At 46.3% G+C, this 17,321-nt stretch overlaps 1 protein-coding gene across 4 annotated transcripts in view; it reads right to left on the reverse strand.

Annotated features, from left to right (window-relative positions):
* The window catches only part of LOC129495144 (solute carrier family 22 member 4), a 49,191-nt gene that overhangs the window by 25,432 nt on the left and 6,438 nt on the right, over window positions 1-17,321 (reverse strand). For 3 of the 4 annotated variants that reach the window (XM_055302539.1, XM_055302541.1, XM_055302538.1), the window contains exons 2-3: window positions 7,370-7,473; window positions 5,571-5,725 (exon numbers count right to left, since the gene is read on the reverse strand). In XM_055302539.1, coding sequence (XP_055158514.1) covers window positions 5,571-5,725; window positions 7,370-7,473 — 259 coding nt within the window. The remainder of the gene's footprint in view (window positions 1-5,570; window positions 5,726-7,369; window positions 7,474-17,321) is intronic. The other variant, XM_055302542.1, reaches the window with a different exon arrangement.

The following is a 17,321-nucleotide window of genomic DNA, read 5'->3' on the forward strand; positions in this document are numbered from 1 at the left end:
GCTAACACCTGAAAATCAGCACAGCAGGCCCCTCCCCCAGAAGACCAGCTGGACGGACCAGTGATACTCCCCCGTGTTCCAATACAACTTGTTTTTGGCCACTCTGCACTGAGCAAAATGACTAGAAGGAAAACCTCACCTCAAAAGAAAGAATCAGAAACAGCCCTCTTTCCCACAGAGTTACAAAATCTGGATTACACTTCAATGTCAGAAAGCCAATTCAGAAGCACCATTATACAGCTACTGGTGGCTCTAGAAAAAAGCATTAAGGCCTCACGAGACTTCATGACTGCAGAATTTAGATCCAATCAGGCAGAAATTAAAAATCAATTGAATGAGATGCAATCCAAACTAGAAGTCCTAACGATGAGGGTTAACGAGGTGGAAGAACGAGTGAGTGACATAGAAGACAAGTTAATGGCAAAGAGGGAAACTGAGGAAAAAAGAGACAAACAATTAAAGAACCATGAACACAGATTAAGGGAAATGAACGACACTCTAAGGAAGAAAAACCTACGTTTAATTGGGGTTCCCGAGGGCGCCGAAAGGGCCAGAGGGCCAGAATATGTATTTGAACAAATCCTAGCTGAAAACTTTCCCAATCTGGGAAGGGAAACAGGCATTCAGATCCAGGAAATAGAGAGATCCCCCCTAAAATCAATAAAAACCGTTCAACACCTCGACATCTAATAGTGAAGCTTGCAAATTCCAAAGATAAAGAGAAGATCCTTAAAGCAGCAAGAGACAAGAAGTCCCTGACTTTCATGGGGAGGAATATTAGGGTAACAGCAGACCTCTCCACAGAGACCTGGCAGGCCAGAAAGGGCTGGCAGGATATATTCAGGGTCCTAAATGAGAAGAACATGCAACCAAGAATACTTTATCCAGCAAGGCTCTCATTCAAAATGGAAGGAGAGATAAAGAGCTTCCAAGACAGGCAGGAACTGAAAGAATATGTGACCTCCAAACCAGCTCTGCAAGAAATTTTAAGGGGGACTCTTAAAACTCCCCTTTAAGAAGAAGTTCTAGTAACTCTGAACGTGAATGGGCTTAATGACCCCATCAAAAGGCGCAGAGTTTCAGACTGGATAAAAAAACAGGACCCATCTATTTGCTGTCTACAAGAGACTCATTTTAGACAGAAGGACACCTACAACCTGAAAATAAAAGGTTGGAGAACCATTTACCATTCAAATGGTTCTCAAAATATACCCTAAAAACTACAGAACACTTCTGAAAGAAATTGAGGAAGACACAAAGAGATGGAAAAATATTCCATGCTCATGGATTGGCAGAATTAATATTGTGAAAATGTCAATGTTACCCAGGGCAATTTACACGTATAATGCAATCCCTATCAAAATACCATGGACTTTCTTCAGAGACTTAGAACAAATTATTTTAAGATTTGTGTGGAATCAGAAAAGACCCCAAACAGCCAGGGGAATTTTAAAAAAAGAAAACCATATCTGGGGGCATCACAATGCCAGATTTCAGGTTGTACTACAAAGCTGTGTTCATCAAGACAGTGTGGTACTGGCACAAAAACAGACATATAGATCAATGGAACAGAACAGAGAACCCAGAAGTGGACCCTGAACTTTATGCTCAACTAATATACAATAAAGGAGGAAAGACGATCCACTAGAAGAAAGACAGTCTCTTCAATAAATGGTGCTGGGAAAATTGGACATCCACATGCAGAAGAATGAAACTGGACCACTCTCATGCACCATACACAAAGATAAACTCAAAATGGATGAAAGATCTAAATGTGAGACAAGATTCCATCAAAATCCCAGAGAAGAATTCAGGCAACACCCTTTTTGAACTTGGCCACAGTAACCGGAGAAGGACAAACAGTGTATGTTCTCATTCATTTGGGGAATATGAATAATAGCGAAAGGGAATATAAGGGAAGGGAGAAGAAATGTGTGAGAAATATCAGAAAGGGAGACAGAACATAAAGACTTCTAACTCTGGGAAATGAACTAGGGGTGGTGGAGGGGGAGGAGGGTGGGGGGTGGGGGTGAATGGGTGACGGGCACTGAGGGGTACACTTGACGGGATGAGCACTGGGTGTTATTCTGTATGTTGGTAAATTGAACACCAATAAAAATTAATTTATAAAAAAAATGTGTGACTGATAAAGACTGCATGGTTGATAGTTTCAATTTTGCCTGAATTTTCTGGTAGCCAGAGTTATAGAGGAGGATGCCATTAATCACATACTTTTGAAAAAAGGAAGAACATATATAGACACCAGAGGAAGCAGAGTTTTAAATAAGTCAGCATAGTAGCACAAATATTGCACAGGAGGTTGATGTTAGAAACACTAGGAAAATACTGAATTAGTGGATCGGTCGAGACAGGAAAGCAGTTAACTGTGAAATATAAATTTGAACAGGTAGTTATGAGGGATAACAGAGGAGCCTCTGGCTTTTTACCCAGAAGACTGTGGACAGCTGTGAGGCACTATTTCTGGGAAACAGTAGGAGATGGTGAGAGAGAGCTGGAGTGTGGGCAGAGTCGGGGTCATCCATCCTGAGTGGTCATTTCCTCCTAAACTAGCATTTTTTTCGGCAAGGCCCTCACTATCAGGTGAATCCACTTTATGTTCCTTTGGCTAGCACTGTTCTTTCCCTCCCTTGTCCCCTAGGACTCTGGCAGGCTTTACAATTTTTAAAAAGTAGAGCCAGGAAGGTCCATTTCTGCGTCGTTTTGAGAATGGCAGCAATTCAGCTTCCTGAATTAACGTGAAGCCTCTTAAAATGGGATTATTATCACAGATTCTCGCCAACCCTTCCCCAGAGCCAGAGGGCATAAAACTGAAGGCGCATCTCTCAAGCTTTCTTTTATTTTACTCAGAACCCAGAATTCACCATTTTGGCCCTGGAACGCCAGGGGGCGCTGCTGCGCTGTGGGGAAGCCAGGCGCCGCCCAGCCCTCGCACTTGGTGCCGCCGCAGCATCCCAGGGCATCCCAGGCCGGGACTCCGGAGTCCGCTACTGCAGGGGGCGGATAGGTTTTCAGCGACATTCTCAAATGTCCAAACCTGAAAACCCAACACAAAGAGTCTCCTACCAGGACACAAACGTTAGCAGTTCCCTTTAGAGCACAGAGACGTGAAACGCCAGCCAGGGAGGCTCTGGGACCCAGGCTGATGGGGAGCCTGCAGCACCCAGCGTCCAGCTCACTGATGGCTGGCTTAGAAGTCTCGGACCTCCGCGATCTTACAAGATCTTGTTCTCCCCCTTGGCCCTATCATTCTTCTTGGCATGGGGAGCTGGGAGGGGAGCAGGCTGTAGTGTCAGGGCCAGTTGGGCAGGACTTCCCCGCAGGAGGGCTGGGGTGGGCTCTCCCAGCCTCACCTACTCACAGGGGAGGTTCCAAGGCCCCAGAAGCGCCCTTGCCTCTGGAAAGGAAGGACGCAACACTAGCCATTCAGTAGAACCTGGGGGATGCCATGCTGGCGCAAACCCCACCTGGCTCCCAATCCCAGTGACAGGGTTTCTCTTGCTTCACCATGATTTTCTGCCCTTCCATTCCAGATTGTCCTTTAGGTCCTCCTTAGAGGGGTCTGCCCGCCTCAGGCAGAGTCCTCTGTTTTGAGGAGGCCTGTTTAGTCCTGGATGTGTCTGTATGTACCTGTATGTTGGTATGTGTCTGTCCCAAACTGGGCCACAAATTGGACTTTTCGGGTTTAGGGAGGATTACCACTAGGAATATAGATTCTGGGAAATGTTGCCCATGAGAACAAATAGACTTTACCCAAGAGCCCTGTGTCCTTGGTGTCATGAGGCCTTAGGAGTTTGCAGTCTCCATCCTGAATTCTTCTAATCCTTAGTTTCTAGCACCACTGGCCTTAATCTCTGTGTCCTCTAACACAAAAGGATGTTCTTTAAGAACATCTGGCTCCCCCCCCCTTCCTGCTGGGACCTGTTACAGAGGGTGCTAATGGCCGGGACCATGTGGCTTCAGTGTGCTCTTCCCTCCCCCCGAACCCCCCTCCAGAAAACTTGGCTGTGTCAAGGAGCTCTTCACAAATGATTAAAGCAGTGGAATGTGAGCAATCCCATCTTGGCAACCTCACAGAGAGTGTACACCTCCTCAACTAAGAGAACACAGCATCTCCCAAGCTAGTGAGTCATTTAGACTCTTAAAAGCAATCAGAATCCATCTTCACAGATTCAGACTTTTGAGACATTAAGAATTGTTAGACTCAGGGGCACCTGGGTGGCTCAGTGGTTGAGTGTCTGCCTTTGGCTCAGGTCATGATCCTGGGGTCCTGGGATTGAGTCCTGCATTGGGCTTCCTGTGGGGAGCCTGCTTCTCCCTGCTTACGTCTCTTCCTCTCTCTCTGTGTCTCTCATGAATAAATAAATAAAATCTTAAAAAAAAAAAAAGAATTGTTGGACTCACATTAAAAGGGCACTATTGGGCAGCCCTGGTGTCTCAGTGGTTTAGTGCCGCCTTCGGCCCGGGGTGTGATCCTGGAGACCTGGGATCGAATCCCACATTGGGCTCCCTGCATGGAGCCTGCTTCTCCCTCTGCCTGTGTCTCTGCCTCTCTCTCTGTGTCTCTCATGAATAAATAAATAAAATCTTAAATAAATAAATAGGCACTATTAATAATTACAGTGTGACAATAGGGACAAACTAGGCCAGCACTGAGCCAATGATGACATCACACAAGAGATTATGGGAACTGGTATGTGTTGTACCAGAGGGGCCCCTCATTCCCCACACCCCCACTCAGCGGGGAAGAGAACAGTTTGGCAAAGAGAGCATGTTGGGGACACTTGCTCCTGTGGGTGACCCTGGCCAGGCTGCTTGGAGCTCACCTCACTTCCTCCGGGGAAATGCTGGTGAGAGCGCTGGGGGCCTCCTCATGTCCTTTTTAGCTTGTGTGTCCCCTTCATGCTGCCTGAGACTCCAGAAGCAAGGCTTCTGGCAAGACAGGAGTACTATCAACAGCACTCGTCCTGCAGGCAGCTGATATGCTCTGGGGTGTACTGTGACTCAGGGTGAGGCCAGACCTGCCCAGTGATGGCGGTCTGGCACTGAACTCCTGTCAGCACATGTGTCTTCCACCTGTGTACTGGCCACACCAACTACCCTTAGTCCCTCCAGGGCCCAGGCACAGCTGCCAGAAACACTGTGCCATAGCCCAGACCGAAGTTCCAAGCTTTCACAACTCAGATCAAAGACATCTCTAGGTGGTTCCTCCTCCAGCACCCCAACTTTGTGCCTTTCCCAAGCCCTATGCTCCCGAGATGTGTCTCAGTTATTGTGTGGGTGGCATTCACTACCGCATTTCAGAGCCCAGGACAGAGCTGGCTCCCTGTGAGCACTTGCTTGTCTGTGATTAGATCCAAGAACCTGAGACTACAGCCCCCTCCCCAACACATGTATATCTGAGGCTGATCCTGTTTTAGAAGGACAGCTGATGGGTTGAGGTGCTTCCTTCTGTGCTAAGAGCACTCCCTATGCCCTCTTTAGTGGCCCCCTTTTCTGAGGCCTCTCAGACGGTTGGAAGGAGAAGCTCTGAGAGTTGAAGCCATTCCTACCTAGAATGAAGGCCACCACATAGTTGGAGATCTGGCCCATGCCAACGATGACAAATAACACAGTAAACATCTCCCAGTTGATGGAGAAAATCTGCAGGAAGCTGAAGCCAGTCTGCACAGCCATGGTTGCAAAGAGGATGTTCTTCCTGCCAAACCTGTAGAATATAGCACAGCACAAAACATGGCACATGCAGGTCACGGCAGCTGTAACTCAGGGCATGTGGCAAGCCTTGAGTCACTTATCACTGCAGACTTTGTTTTGTTTTTAGGGCTGTGACAACTTTTCTTGGCCTTATCTTCCTGAGTTCTTCCTCTGTGATGTCTCAGGCATCCATCTCCCCAGGAGGTGCCTTTTGAGATCCTAAAACTTCTGTGGAGGCCCCATATCTCGAAAGCATAGAGCAGCTCATTCCAGGTCCCCAGAGAAATCTGCTCTTTAGGGCAGCCCCAGTGGCCCAACAGTTTTGTGCCACCTTCAGCCCAGGGCATGATCCTGGAGACTCAGGATCGAGTCCCTTGTCAGGCTCCCTGCATGGAGTCTGCTTCTCCCTCTGCCTGTGTCTCTGTCTCTCTCTCTCTGGTCTCTCATGAATAAATAAATAAAAATAAAATCTTTAAAAAAAAAGAGAGAAATCTTCTCTTTGGAACAAGCCACAGGTAGAAGCTGACACCACATTTCTGGAAAATGAAAGTACATGTGATGATGACACCACATTTCTGGAAAATGATGAGTACATATTGCAGGTAATCTGGTATCTAGTTCTGTCAATCTGGAATGAGGATCTACCTCTATGGCAGTGGTATCTAACCTTAGCTGCACTTGAAATCCCCTGCTGCCAAAAAATGCTGGGGCCAGCACCCCACCCCCCAAGATTCTTATTTTCTGGGATGCAGTTTGGGTATTAGGATTTAATCAATTTTCCCAGGTGAGTCTAATGTGCAACCAAAATTGTGTGGGAATCGTCTACAGGAAGTGTAGCTTGCAGCAGTAAATATGATGCAAGAGTTGGCTTAAGTCTCATTTTACTTTCTGATGGTGACCAATGGGTAGAATGGAGCACAGGTGTGAGCAGAACAGTCTCCTTCCACATTTTCCAAATTCAGGTCTCAGGCTTTTGGGCTTGTAGTCCCTTGGGACTTTGTAACTGAAGGAGGGACAGGCAGTCCTCTGGGAAGCCTTCCCAACCCTGCTACTGAGCACTCCCACCTGCCTGCTCTGGTGCCCTTAGGACATTCAGGGGCCAGTGAGGCATTTTTCGCTGTCTCCTCTAGACTCTGAGTTTCAGGAGGCCCACAACCAGCATGGGTCAGTTCTGCGGCCCTGGTGCCCTGCTGGGGGCCTGACCCACAGCAGCAGTGTGGGTCCTGGCTGTCTGGACCTTCCTCTGACTGATGGGTGGCTGTTTGTGGACAGACCAAACGTCATCTAAGAGTAAGAAGTAAGGTGGGGCAGTAGTGGTGAGGGCAGCAGTGTATTTTTTTTTTTTTTGAGAGGTTTGGTGATATAAGAATCTGTTTCCAGTGAGGCTATTGAGTCTTCCTGACCCTTGGCCAAATCCCTGGAGGTTTGAGGCTGGGAGAACTGAACAAAAGAAGGTTCCAGCAAGGGGCTGATGGAACAGGAAACAGGAGACATTATGGCTCCTCCTTTCACTGACTTGTTGGCGTGTGTGTGTGTGTGTGGGGGGGGGGGTCCTCTCTTTCTGAGTGGAAATGCCTTAAATTTACTCCCACCCCAAGATTGGCAGTGAACTGACAAGGGGCCCTATTCCAGCTTTCCTCCCTCCCAGCCTCCTTACCTGTCAGATAGCTGCCCAGACACAAAGGAGCCAAGGAGCACACCCACAAAGAACAGGGAGGAGGTGAGGGGCGTCTTCCAATCATCCTCACACACTAGACTCCACTGCCAGAGAAGACAACATGAAGTGTGAGCCCAGCCCTCCAGCAGGCCCAGCCCCAGCCCAGATCTGAGGGAGTATTAGCATGGCAGCTGGAACAGGGTCTCCTCTCCTGCGACAGGCTGTTGCCCTTGTGCTAAGGGCAGAGGTTCCACAGCCCTGGGGTTGACTCCTGATTCTGCCATGCCCTGGGGGCCAAGTCACTGTCCCCCTGTGACTCACCTTCCTCTTCTTTTTTTTAAAGATTTTATTTACTTATTCATGAGAGACACAGAGAGAGGCAGAGACATAGGCAGAGGAAGAAGCAGACTCCCTTTGGGGAGCCTGATGCGGGACTCGATCCCAGAACCCTGGGATCACGCCCTGAGCCAAAGGCAAGACGCTCAACCACTGAGACACCCAGGCGCCCCTCACCTTCCTCTTCTAGGGGTTAGAGAGGGTAATACCTCAGCTTTGCTTGTGTCACATAGCGAGAAGCCTGCCAAGGCCATGGCTGTGCCTGGTGACCCCTCCACTGTGAAGCATTATGAAGCAAGGTCATATTTCTGCTTCAGAAGACATCCAAGCATGGAGAGGTGTTTGAAACTCCCCAGGGCCAGGGCATAGGGCCTAAGCCAAAGTTTCCTCTTCCCTGCTGAAAAGTCCAAGTGGTCTGTGATTATATTTTCTGAGCAGACTCCTTCTGAAAACCTTGTTCTCTCTGCTCCATTCATACCATAGGCCAAGCCTACGGGGCATGAATTCAGGGCTCACTGTGTGGCCATGGGGGTGGGGGATCTGCACCTCTCCAGCACTCTTTATCTCCTCTACCCTCCTCCACACTCCTTCCCACCCAGCCTTCCCAGAAGGGTGGTTCCTCCTGTGCTTCAAGCCTGTGAGCTGTTTTAGCCCTAACAAGTCCCTACTGGTGGACCCATAAAATGAGGGCTTCAGGAAGAATTTTAGTTCTCAGCTCTTTAATTAAGTCAAGTCAGCAAAATCTCAAGGGAGGTTGCAAAAATTTCAAAGTGTGTTCGGTGAGGTATATATCTCTCTCTCTCACACACACACATACACACACACACACACATATATATATATACATACATATACACATCTCTCTCTCTCTCTCTCTCTCTCTCTCTCTATATATATATATATATATATATATATATATATATATATATATATATAGAGGCTGTGTGGATCAGGGGATTGCTATGTGTAGCAAGATGATCCAGTCTAGAGAAAAAAAAAAAACTCTGCCTCCTATTGAATCCCACCTCAACTGGGTGGTTGTGCTGCTTCCCTGACATTCATGAAGCCATTCAGTTCTTAATCCTCACAACTTCCCTGAAGTAGATTTAAAAATGAATTCCCATGTTTATTATCACACTTCACTGTGTAGCAGAGAGGGATGTTTATAAGGACACATACAAGGGGAAAGTATAAAACAAAAAGCTAAGGAATCAGGGCAAACAGCCCAGGGGAGAAGAGATTGCAAAATAACCAAGCCAAGGGTAAGACTGACAACCAGTCATCCTGCCCAGGGGCCTGCCTGCTTGCCAGGCTCTGAGGATTGCAGTGGCTCAGCTTGCAGAATCCCTGTATGCAAAGCAATAAACTCGTTCTCCAGAAGCTAGTATTTCTAAGTACTAAGACCTAAGAGAAGTCTCTCCTATATACTTCCTTCCACAAAGAGGTCACGCCATGATGTTGAGGATAATGTCCTTGCAAACACCGCCGTCCTAAAGACAATAACAAGATTCATGAGGCTGCCTTTCCTGGCACCCACATTGCTGGCTACAGGCAGAATGTCTAAGCACAGCTCTGCAGAGGAAAAACAAAGTGGGCCAAGACCTCAGCTCTCTATTCCTCAAGCACAATCAGAGATTGCATTTGAGACCATGCTCAGAGAACAGTTGCTTCAACTGGGGTTCCTGTAGGGGTTTCAGGGGAGAGGGGACAAACCCTCCAAAACTGAATGCCCAGATTCATGTGCCTTGGCATGCCTTGGGTCAGAAGGCATAGACAGGACATGTACCCGAATTAATGGCCACCCACTTCCAAAGATTGCTGCCCAAAGTATCAGAAAGGAGCTTGGAATCTGCCCTAACAAACAGATTAATGATTGAGACTCCTAAGCCTCATAACATGTTGTTTTGTCTGTTTTTTTTTAATTTTTAAAAATTTTTTTAAAAGATTTTATTTATTTATTTATGAGACACACACACACACACACACAGAGACAGAGAGACAGAGAGAATGAGAGAGACAGAGACACAGGCAGAGGGAGAAGCAGGCCCCATGCAGGGAGCCTGACATGGGACTCCATCCTGGGTCTCCAAGATCACGCCCTGGGCCAAAGGTGGCGCTAAACCGCTGAGCCACCCAGGCTGCCCTTTTGTTTTGTTTTAGAGTAAACTGAGGCTTGGGCACCTGGGTGGCTCAGTTGGTTGAGCATTAGACTCTTGGTTTTGGTTCAGGTCATGATCTCAGGATTGTGGGATTGAGCTCTGTGTTAGGATCTGTGCTTGGGCATGGATCCTGCTTGGGATTCTCTCCCTCTGGCCCCACCCCACTCTCTCTCAAATAAATAAATAAATCTTTAAAAAAAAAAACACAAAAATGAGGCTCAGAGACTAGTGTTTGTTTGCAAGTACATAGGCTTGCTAAATACCAACTCAGGCCTTAGAGTTCAACCTTTACCCATGTTATGCTTTGGGCAAGAATTCTAAAGGTCAGACAAATGAGCTTATTAAATGCCATCCACTATGTTTCTTCAAGGGAGATGCTAGGACTAGGGGTAAGAAAACTAGCAGCCTTTAGAACTGGACAGATGTGAGAAAATCCCATGGGTATCAGTGTATCTGTTATCCACTGTCACCATTTCATTTCCAATCAAGTAGGAAAGCTCTTCCAAAGAGAATGTGCTTTCTTTTGTGTTTTTTTGAGTATTTTCTGTCAGGATTTTGCCCAAAGGCAGGATAAATAAGACTTAAGGACAGAAAAGAAAGAGGAAGATTGTGGCACCAGGGATTATGTGGCAAGTGTAGTGACTGGCTACTTAATTTGTAGGCCCAATGCGACGTGAAAATGCAAGACCTCTTATTCAAAAATTATGAAGAATTTCAAGACATCAGTAGCAGAGCATTACAACCAAGTGTGGAGCCCCATATAACTGCACAGTTTGTGTACCTATAAAGATGGCCCAGTAGTGGGTCGAGCCTTGTCTCTTTGGGGAAGGGAGCAGGGCAAGTTTTGAACTGGGTGCTAGGAAGGATGAGGTATGGGCCAGCACCCCATCACTCCCTACTATAGCCTATGCAGCCACGGCTCTAGGTTCCTCTTCCTCCCTGAAGAGGGGTGTCCCAAATCCCCATTAGCATCCTGTGGCACAGGTGGTAGCCACGTGCACACAGCAGCCACCTGTCCCAAGCCCATGGAGAGTGCTATTGGTTTTTGGAAATCCTGCTCATACCCAGCAGGGGAAGGCAGCTGATGTCATGGCTACTCATAGTTGGTTTCAAGGTTGGGCCCTCTCTTGAAGAGTTACTGTGCCACAGAATCTTTTTGGGAAGCTGCAAAGGCCCTAGTAATAGGACACAGGATCAGCAGACAAAGTTCCAGCTGTAAGTAAGTCATGGGACCGAAGTCTGATAAATCAGCTGCCAGCCTGAAGAAGGGCCCTTTTCTCCAAGGGGTTATTCTAGTGAAGGCCGGGTCCTACCTGGGACCAGCCCCTTGGGATTTGAAGGGTGTGTTTTGGGATTCCATTAGCCAGAGCCCAGAGAACTCCCTGTGGCTGACAGTGACATTGTAAACCCAGTAGAAGATAGTCTTTTCCTAAATAAGATAGAACTGTCCCTTGTATCTCTGCACATATGCACACATGCATGTACACACAAACATACACATATGTGGTCTGCTCAGAGGCTAGTGGTGGACAGTCTATTAAGGAACTGGCTGGCATTGCTCTGGAGCTGTGCTTTCAGGTCAAGCATTAATGTTTCTAAAACATAATCCCCTTTTCCACTGTGCACGCACACACACACTGCGTAGAGAGTGGATTGTGGGAACTAAGAGGCCCCAAATTGTGCAGTGTGGGGGCACTGGATATGCCCTCCCAGGGTTACTGTGTCTGTCTGATCCTCACGGTCTAAGACCAACATTCTAAGTTGGTCTAATATGAACTCTGCACAAAGGCCATCTAGCTTTTGGCTTTGCTTTAAGAAAAAACAACCCAGGTCACAAGGTAATAGAAGACGAGAGGTCACTCTTGACATAGAAGAATATGCCTCTCATGCCACTGAGCAGTACTAACAGAAATGACAACTATAGTATATTGGATGCTCATTTTGTGCCTTGCATTATCTCATGTGATCTCAAGGTCGCCATGTGAAATGGGTACTTTCTTTATCCCAATTTTTCAAATGAGGAAATGAAGGCCTGGAGCCATGAAGCAACCAGCCCAAGTTCTAGTGGACTAGTAAAAGGAATTGCTTAATTATTTATTCAACCGTCATTGAGCACCTGTTCTGGGCCAGACTCTGTGTGGGGCACAAAACAGACATGGTTACTACCTCCACAAAGCTCAAGGTCAAGCATTCTTTACAGGACAGATCAAGTGTGCATATTGTGCATGCATGAGCCTGGCTGTCCTGGGCAGGGCAGGCTCTCTTCTGGGCCACTGTGTCCTTGTTCTCTGGCTAGGGAGGAAAAGAGGCCTCCCCTACCTCATCCTCCTCCAGATGGACAGAGTTCTAAAACCTGAACTCGTTCAGATACTCATCTTAGATAACTAATGCTCGCATGTGGCTAGGCACATGGTGGACTCTTAACAAACTGCTGATGAGTGAATGCTGAACAATCAGATGTAATGGAAAAGGGGTTTGGGAAATGTGAGACATCACACATTGTCCTTTGAAAATCACCCTCAGCCTTGAACTCTCAAAGTAGCCAGTCTAGCAGTTTTATCCTTTACCAAAGCCATCAAGGACCATAAGGATAAGTTATCCCTAATGATCTCCATAGAACTGAGAACTCCAGATGGCAGCCTGATGTTGAGCAGAGCACAGGCTCTTTTGGGCTCTGCCACTTTCTGGTTGTGACTTTAGGCTTTCACCCACCTAGATTGGCCTCCCTTTTCATCCTCAGAGACATGACAATAATAACCCCTCCTGGGGTTGTAGTGAGCACGGGACAGGAAATATAAGTGGAGTGTTTAACACAGTGTCTGACATGTTTCAGACCTCATTAAATGGTAGTTCCCTTTCTATGGAGCCCATGCCTTTGTCCTCATGGCCATGACTTAGAACAAACAGCATGAATACATAAGTAAAGCAAGTTACACTTAAATTTGTGGTAACAGTAATTCTTAGAAATAAGAATTTCCTGGTCAATGACCAACAGTTGAAAAAGCTTTTGACACAAACTATAAAATCCTTTTATAATGGGTATCAATCTCAGAGATGACTGTGAATGAAAAGTTAGCAATAGTCCATTTAAAAATGAAAAGAGGGGGGATCCCTGGGTGGCGCAGTGGTTTGGCGCCTGCCTTTGGCCCAGGGCGCGATCCTGGAGACCCGGGATCAAATCCCACGTCGGGCTCCCAGTGCATGGAGCCTGCTTCTCCCTCTGCCTGTGTCTCTGCCTCTCTCTCTCTCTGTGACTATCATAAAAAAAAAATGAAAAGAGGTTTCTACTATGTCATCTTACACATTTTTTTTTTCATTCCAGGAGGAAACTCAGGAAGTAGTTAACAGTAGAACACACTTTTTTCATAACTTTGTTGTGAATAAGCAAAAACTTTCCTGGCCACCATAGCGATAGGGCAGGGAGTGAGTAGGGTAGGAAAATCTGGCATTTTTAGTCTTTTTGTTTATAATAGCTTCATTGAAATACAGTTCATGTCACATAAAATTTACTCTTGTAATGTGTGTACAATTCAGTAGTATTCAGTATATTCCAAGAATTACTCAACCACTAGCACTAATTTTAGAACATATTCATCACCTCTGGAAGAAACACTATACCTATTAGCAGTCACTTCCTACTCACTTCCCCCACCCCCTGGCAACCAGTAATATACTTGCTGTCTCCAAAGATTTGCCGATTCTGGACATTTAATATAAGTGGAACATATACAACATATACACATATTCACTCAGCATAATGTTTTCAAGGTTTATTCATCTTGTTTTAGCACATAACAGTGCTTTGCTTTTTGTGGTTGAATAATATACTATTGTATGGGTAGGCCACATCTAACTTAGCCAATCACCAGTTGATAAGACAATGGAGCTGTTTCTACTTTTCAGCTCTTATGAAGAATGATGCTATGAACTTTTGTGGACAAGATTTTGCATGGATATATGTTTTCACTTTTCTTGGGCATATACGTAGGAGTACAACTGCCAAGTTTCAACAAACTCCCTGTTTCCTAAAGTGGGTGCACTGTTTTACAGTCCCAACAGCAATGAATGAGGGTTTCAGTTCTCCATATTCCTACCAATACTTGTTATTGTATGTCATTTTAATTTTAACCATCCTAGCAGGTGTTAGGAAGTGTCTCATTGTGGTTTCAATTTTCATTTCCCTAATGACTAATGACACTGAACATCTTTTGTGTTGAACCTACAGATCAATTTGAGGAGTGCTGCCATCTTAACAATATTAAGTCTTCTGCTTTGTGAACAGAACATGACATGTATTTCTATTTATTTAGGTCTCCTTTAATTTCTTTCAAGTTTTTTTTTTCTTTTAGTTTTTGGAGCTTAAGTTGTACATTAAAAAAATTGTATTCCTGAATAACTTCTTTAAGTATTTCTTGTAAGATAGCAGGGCTACCAAAATTTCTCGCTGCATTTATTATTTATTTTTGTATCTGAGAATATCTTTACTTCATTTTTGAAAGATAATTTTGCTGGAAATAAGATTCTTGGTTGACATCTTTTTCCTTTCAGTATTTTGAATATGTTATTCTGCTGCCTTCTTGCCCTATGTTTTTTTGTTTTTAGTTTTTTTGGGGTTTTTTTGCCCCTTGGTTTTTGATGAGAAGTCAAATGTGAAACTTATTAGGGTTCCCTTGTATGTGACAAGTCATATTTTTCTTGCTGCTTTCAAAACTTTCCCTTTGGGACACCTGGGTGGCTCAGTGGTTGAGTGTCTGCCTTCAGCTAAGGGCGTGATCCCAGAGTACCGGGATCAAGTCCCACATCAGGCTCCCTGCACGGAGCCTGCTTTTCCCTCTGTCTGTGTCTCTGCCTTTCTCTGTGTCTCTCAGGAATAAATAAATAAAATCTTAAAAAAGAAACCAAACACTTTTCCTTTCTCTTTGGCTCTCAGTGGTTTTACTATAATATGTCAGTGTGTGGAATTTTTTGTTTTTTCTAGTTGAAATTCACTGAGTTTCTGAGCTATATAGATTAGTGTTTTTCTTCTTCAACTTCTTTTCAAATGAAGTTATTTCCTGTGGGGACAGCTTCCGAGCTCTCTGTTCTTAGGGACTACCTGTCCCCCTGGACAAAAATATCTGAGCCCTTGCTCCAGAGCTGGTGGCAGGCAAAGAAGCCCGCCAGAGTGATGCCTTGGTTTATTAATTGGATACTGGGTGAGAGTGGTAGCCTCTATCTTTTCGGCTTGACTCTCCTGGGATGGAACATTTATCTTACAAACAATCTGGGATATGCACAACCAGGGTCCTAGTATTCTCAGCCTGTGGGATCTGGGGTAGAGCTGCCACTATATGAGTAGGGGCCAAGTAGAGGATGGGATTCCCCAATCTCTCAGTTGGAATTAAGCCTCTACAACTCAAAGCTCACGGAATCCAGGGAGGTGGCTAAACCTTAAAATGTTTTCATTTCTTCTCAGATTAGAGGTAAAGAAAAAGCAACCAGAGTTGGGGAGGTCTCAGTGGAGAACTCTACGGTCACTGAAGGCTGAATCAAAGCAAAAGACCCAGTAGGTGTGAGTGGGATGGTGAGGATGGGGTGTCGGAATGTGAGGGAAGTAGAGGGGGCACTCAGAGCCCGGGCTCTCCCCCTTGCATCCTGGCACTGGATCCACCACATGTCCACTGCTCTACTCTGGGTATGTAAGTAAATGGGATGGGGTCTGTGTCAGCCTCCCAGTATGGAGGGGAAGCTCTGGAAGGTGCCACTGTGAACCTGCCCTCCAGACCTGCAAATACACAGCAAAAGTCACCAGCCTTGGGCTATCTGTGCTTATTGCCAAGGCATGTGACTCAACCCAGCCTTTCCCAAGAGCCTCCATTCTCTCTCCACTGTCACAACTCCAAATGGGAATCCTTGTTTTTCTTTTGGGCTCAGAGGTATGCTTAACAGTAGACCAAGGTTTCAGACAACACAGAAGCCCTGTATTAGCCTTGAACATAAACTGAATTTAGCCTGATGCAAATTACTGTCCATGCAGAGGCCTGAGGCACCTGCAGCTCCTCTGACCCACCCTGCCAAAGCTTTGTTTTTGTCAGTACACCATCCTACCTCTTGGACACTGTGTGAGGGTTCTACTGCCCACCAGGAGGGGTGGACAAAGTTTGTTTATCCAGAAACTTGGCAGGAGATGTGGGTGAAGCAGCCTCCAGACAAAAGCACACTCAGATCCTTGTGGCCATTGTCAGAGGATCATAACTGAGAAGGAACAAGGGAAATTGTTTGGGGGTGCAACTGCTAAACAAACAGGGAAGCACATTCATACCAGAGCAAGGGAAAACTCCTTTAGTCTCCTTTATTTGTTTTCTGGAAAAAACTTTTAGAAAATCTCCCCAGTGTTGCCTGGAGGCGGAGATCCAACACCTCCCCTTTGGAATCTGACAGAGAGCTAGTCTGAGTGTGAACTTGGCTAACATTCAGGCTGTCCTGACAGCTAAGCTGCCAGTCCCCACACTAGCCAGCAGCATTTCCTGGTAGCTTGTAGGCCTGGTAGAAAGAAAACAGCCTATGCCTGCCTATTGCTCAAAATTTTTACCTTCGCCAGAGCCCACCTGGGCCTCAGATGAGTCACACCCATGGAAGCTGCTGTATGGAGTCCCATGTAGTAGCCAACCAAGTACCAGCCTTAGTTTGTCATTGTTCCTCCTTTGCTACTCCCAATGCCTCCCATAAGTGCCCTGATAGCAGAGGACGAGGCCTCCAGGTTCCGACCTCATACCTTTGAGTTATGGGTAGAGAATCAATATGTCTTGCTCTGTCCATGCCCTGATCCCACCCACCCAGGTCCCAAGAAAGATGGCACAAGGCTGGTGCTTCAAGAGGTCCAGGCCCTTTGCTGGAGACTGTATACCTACCAGCAGCTCCACCTGTGGGTTCATAAAGGATGCAACCATGTTAGAAGAGGAAAGGAGCCCATGTGATGGAGCAGCATGCCTGCCTTGGGCCACTGGGAGCCTGACACAGAAATCTGGTCCTTAACAAAAAGGCTGTTACAGGGCCTCTGGATCACGGGGCCTAGGAGAAACAGTACTCAGCTCAGAGGTGACTGCCTAGTTTTCCCAGCCTATGGACTGAAGGGTATCAAGTCTGCCTAATGATGTTCCAAGAGAAAAGTGGGCATGTTTGAGGAAAAAGACAACCCAGGCTTACACCCTGGCCATGAGCCAGGCTCACCCCTACTGCTTGCCCTGTGGCCCTTGCCCTGTGACTCTGATAAATCTGCACATCAGGATATCTGCTGCCTTCTCTGTTCCTTCAGCTGTAGGGCAGGAGGGCTTTGAGTTTTCTCACACATAGACCTTTTCTCTTTGGGGTTTGTGGCACTGAAGGGTTATACAGAGAGCCATGCTCACTGAGGTTGGTCTCGCCACTGCAGTAGGTCTCAGCAGCAAGGACTCTGTATCAGACAGACTGTTTGGTGA

This window comes from Nyctereutes procyonoides, unplaced genomic scaffold (genome assembly GCF_905146905.1).
Source record: "Nyctereutes procyonoides isolate TBG_1078 unplaced genomic scaffold, NYPRO_anot_genome, whole genome shotgun sequence".
In the NCBI taxonomy this organism is placed as follows: domain Eukaryota; kingdom Metazoa; phylum Chordata; class Mammalia; order Carnivora; family Canidae; genus Nyctereutes; species Nyctereutes procyonoides.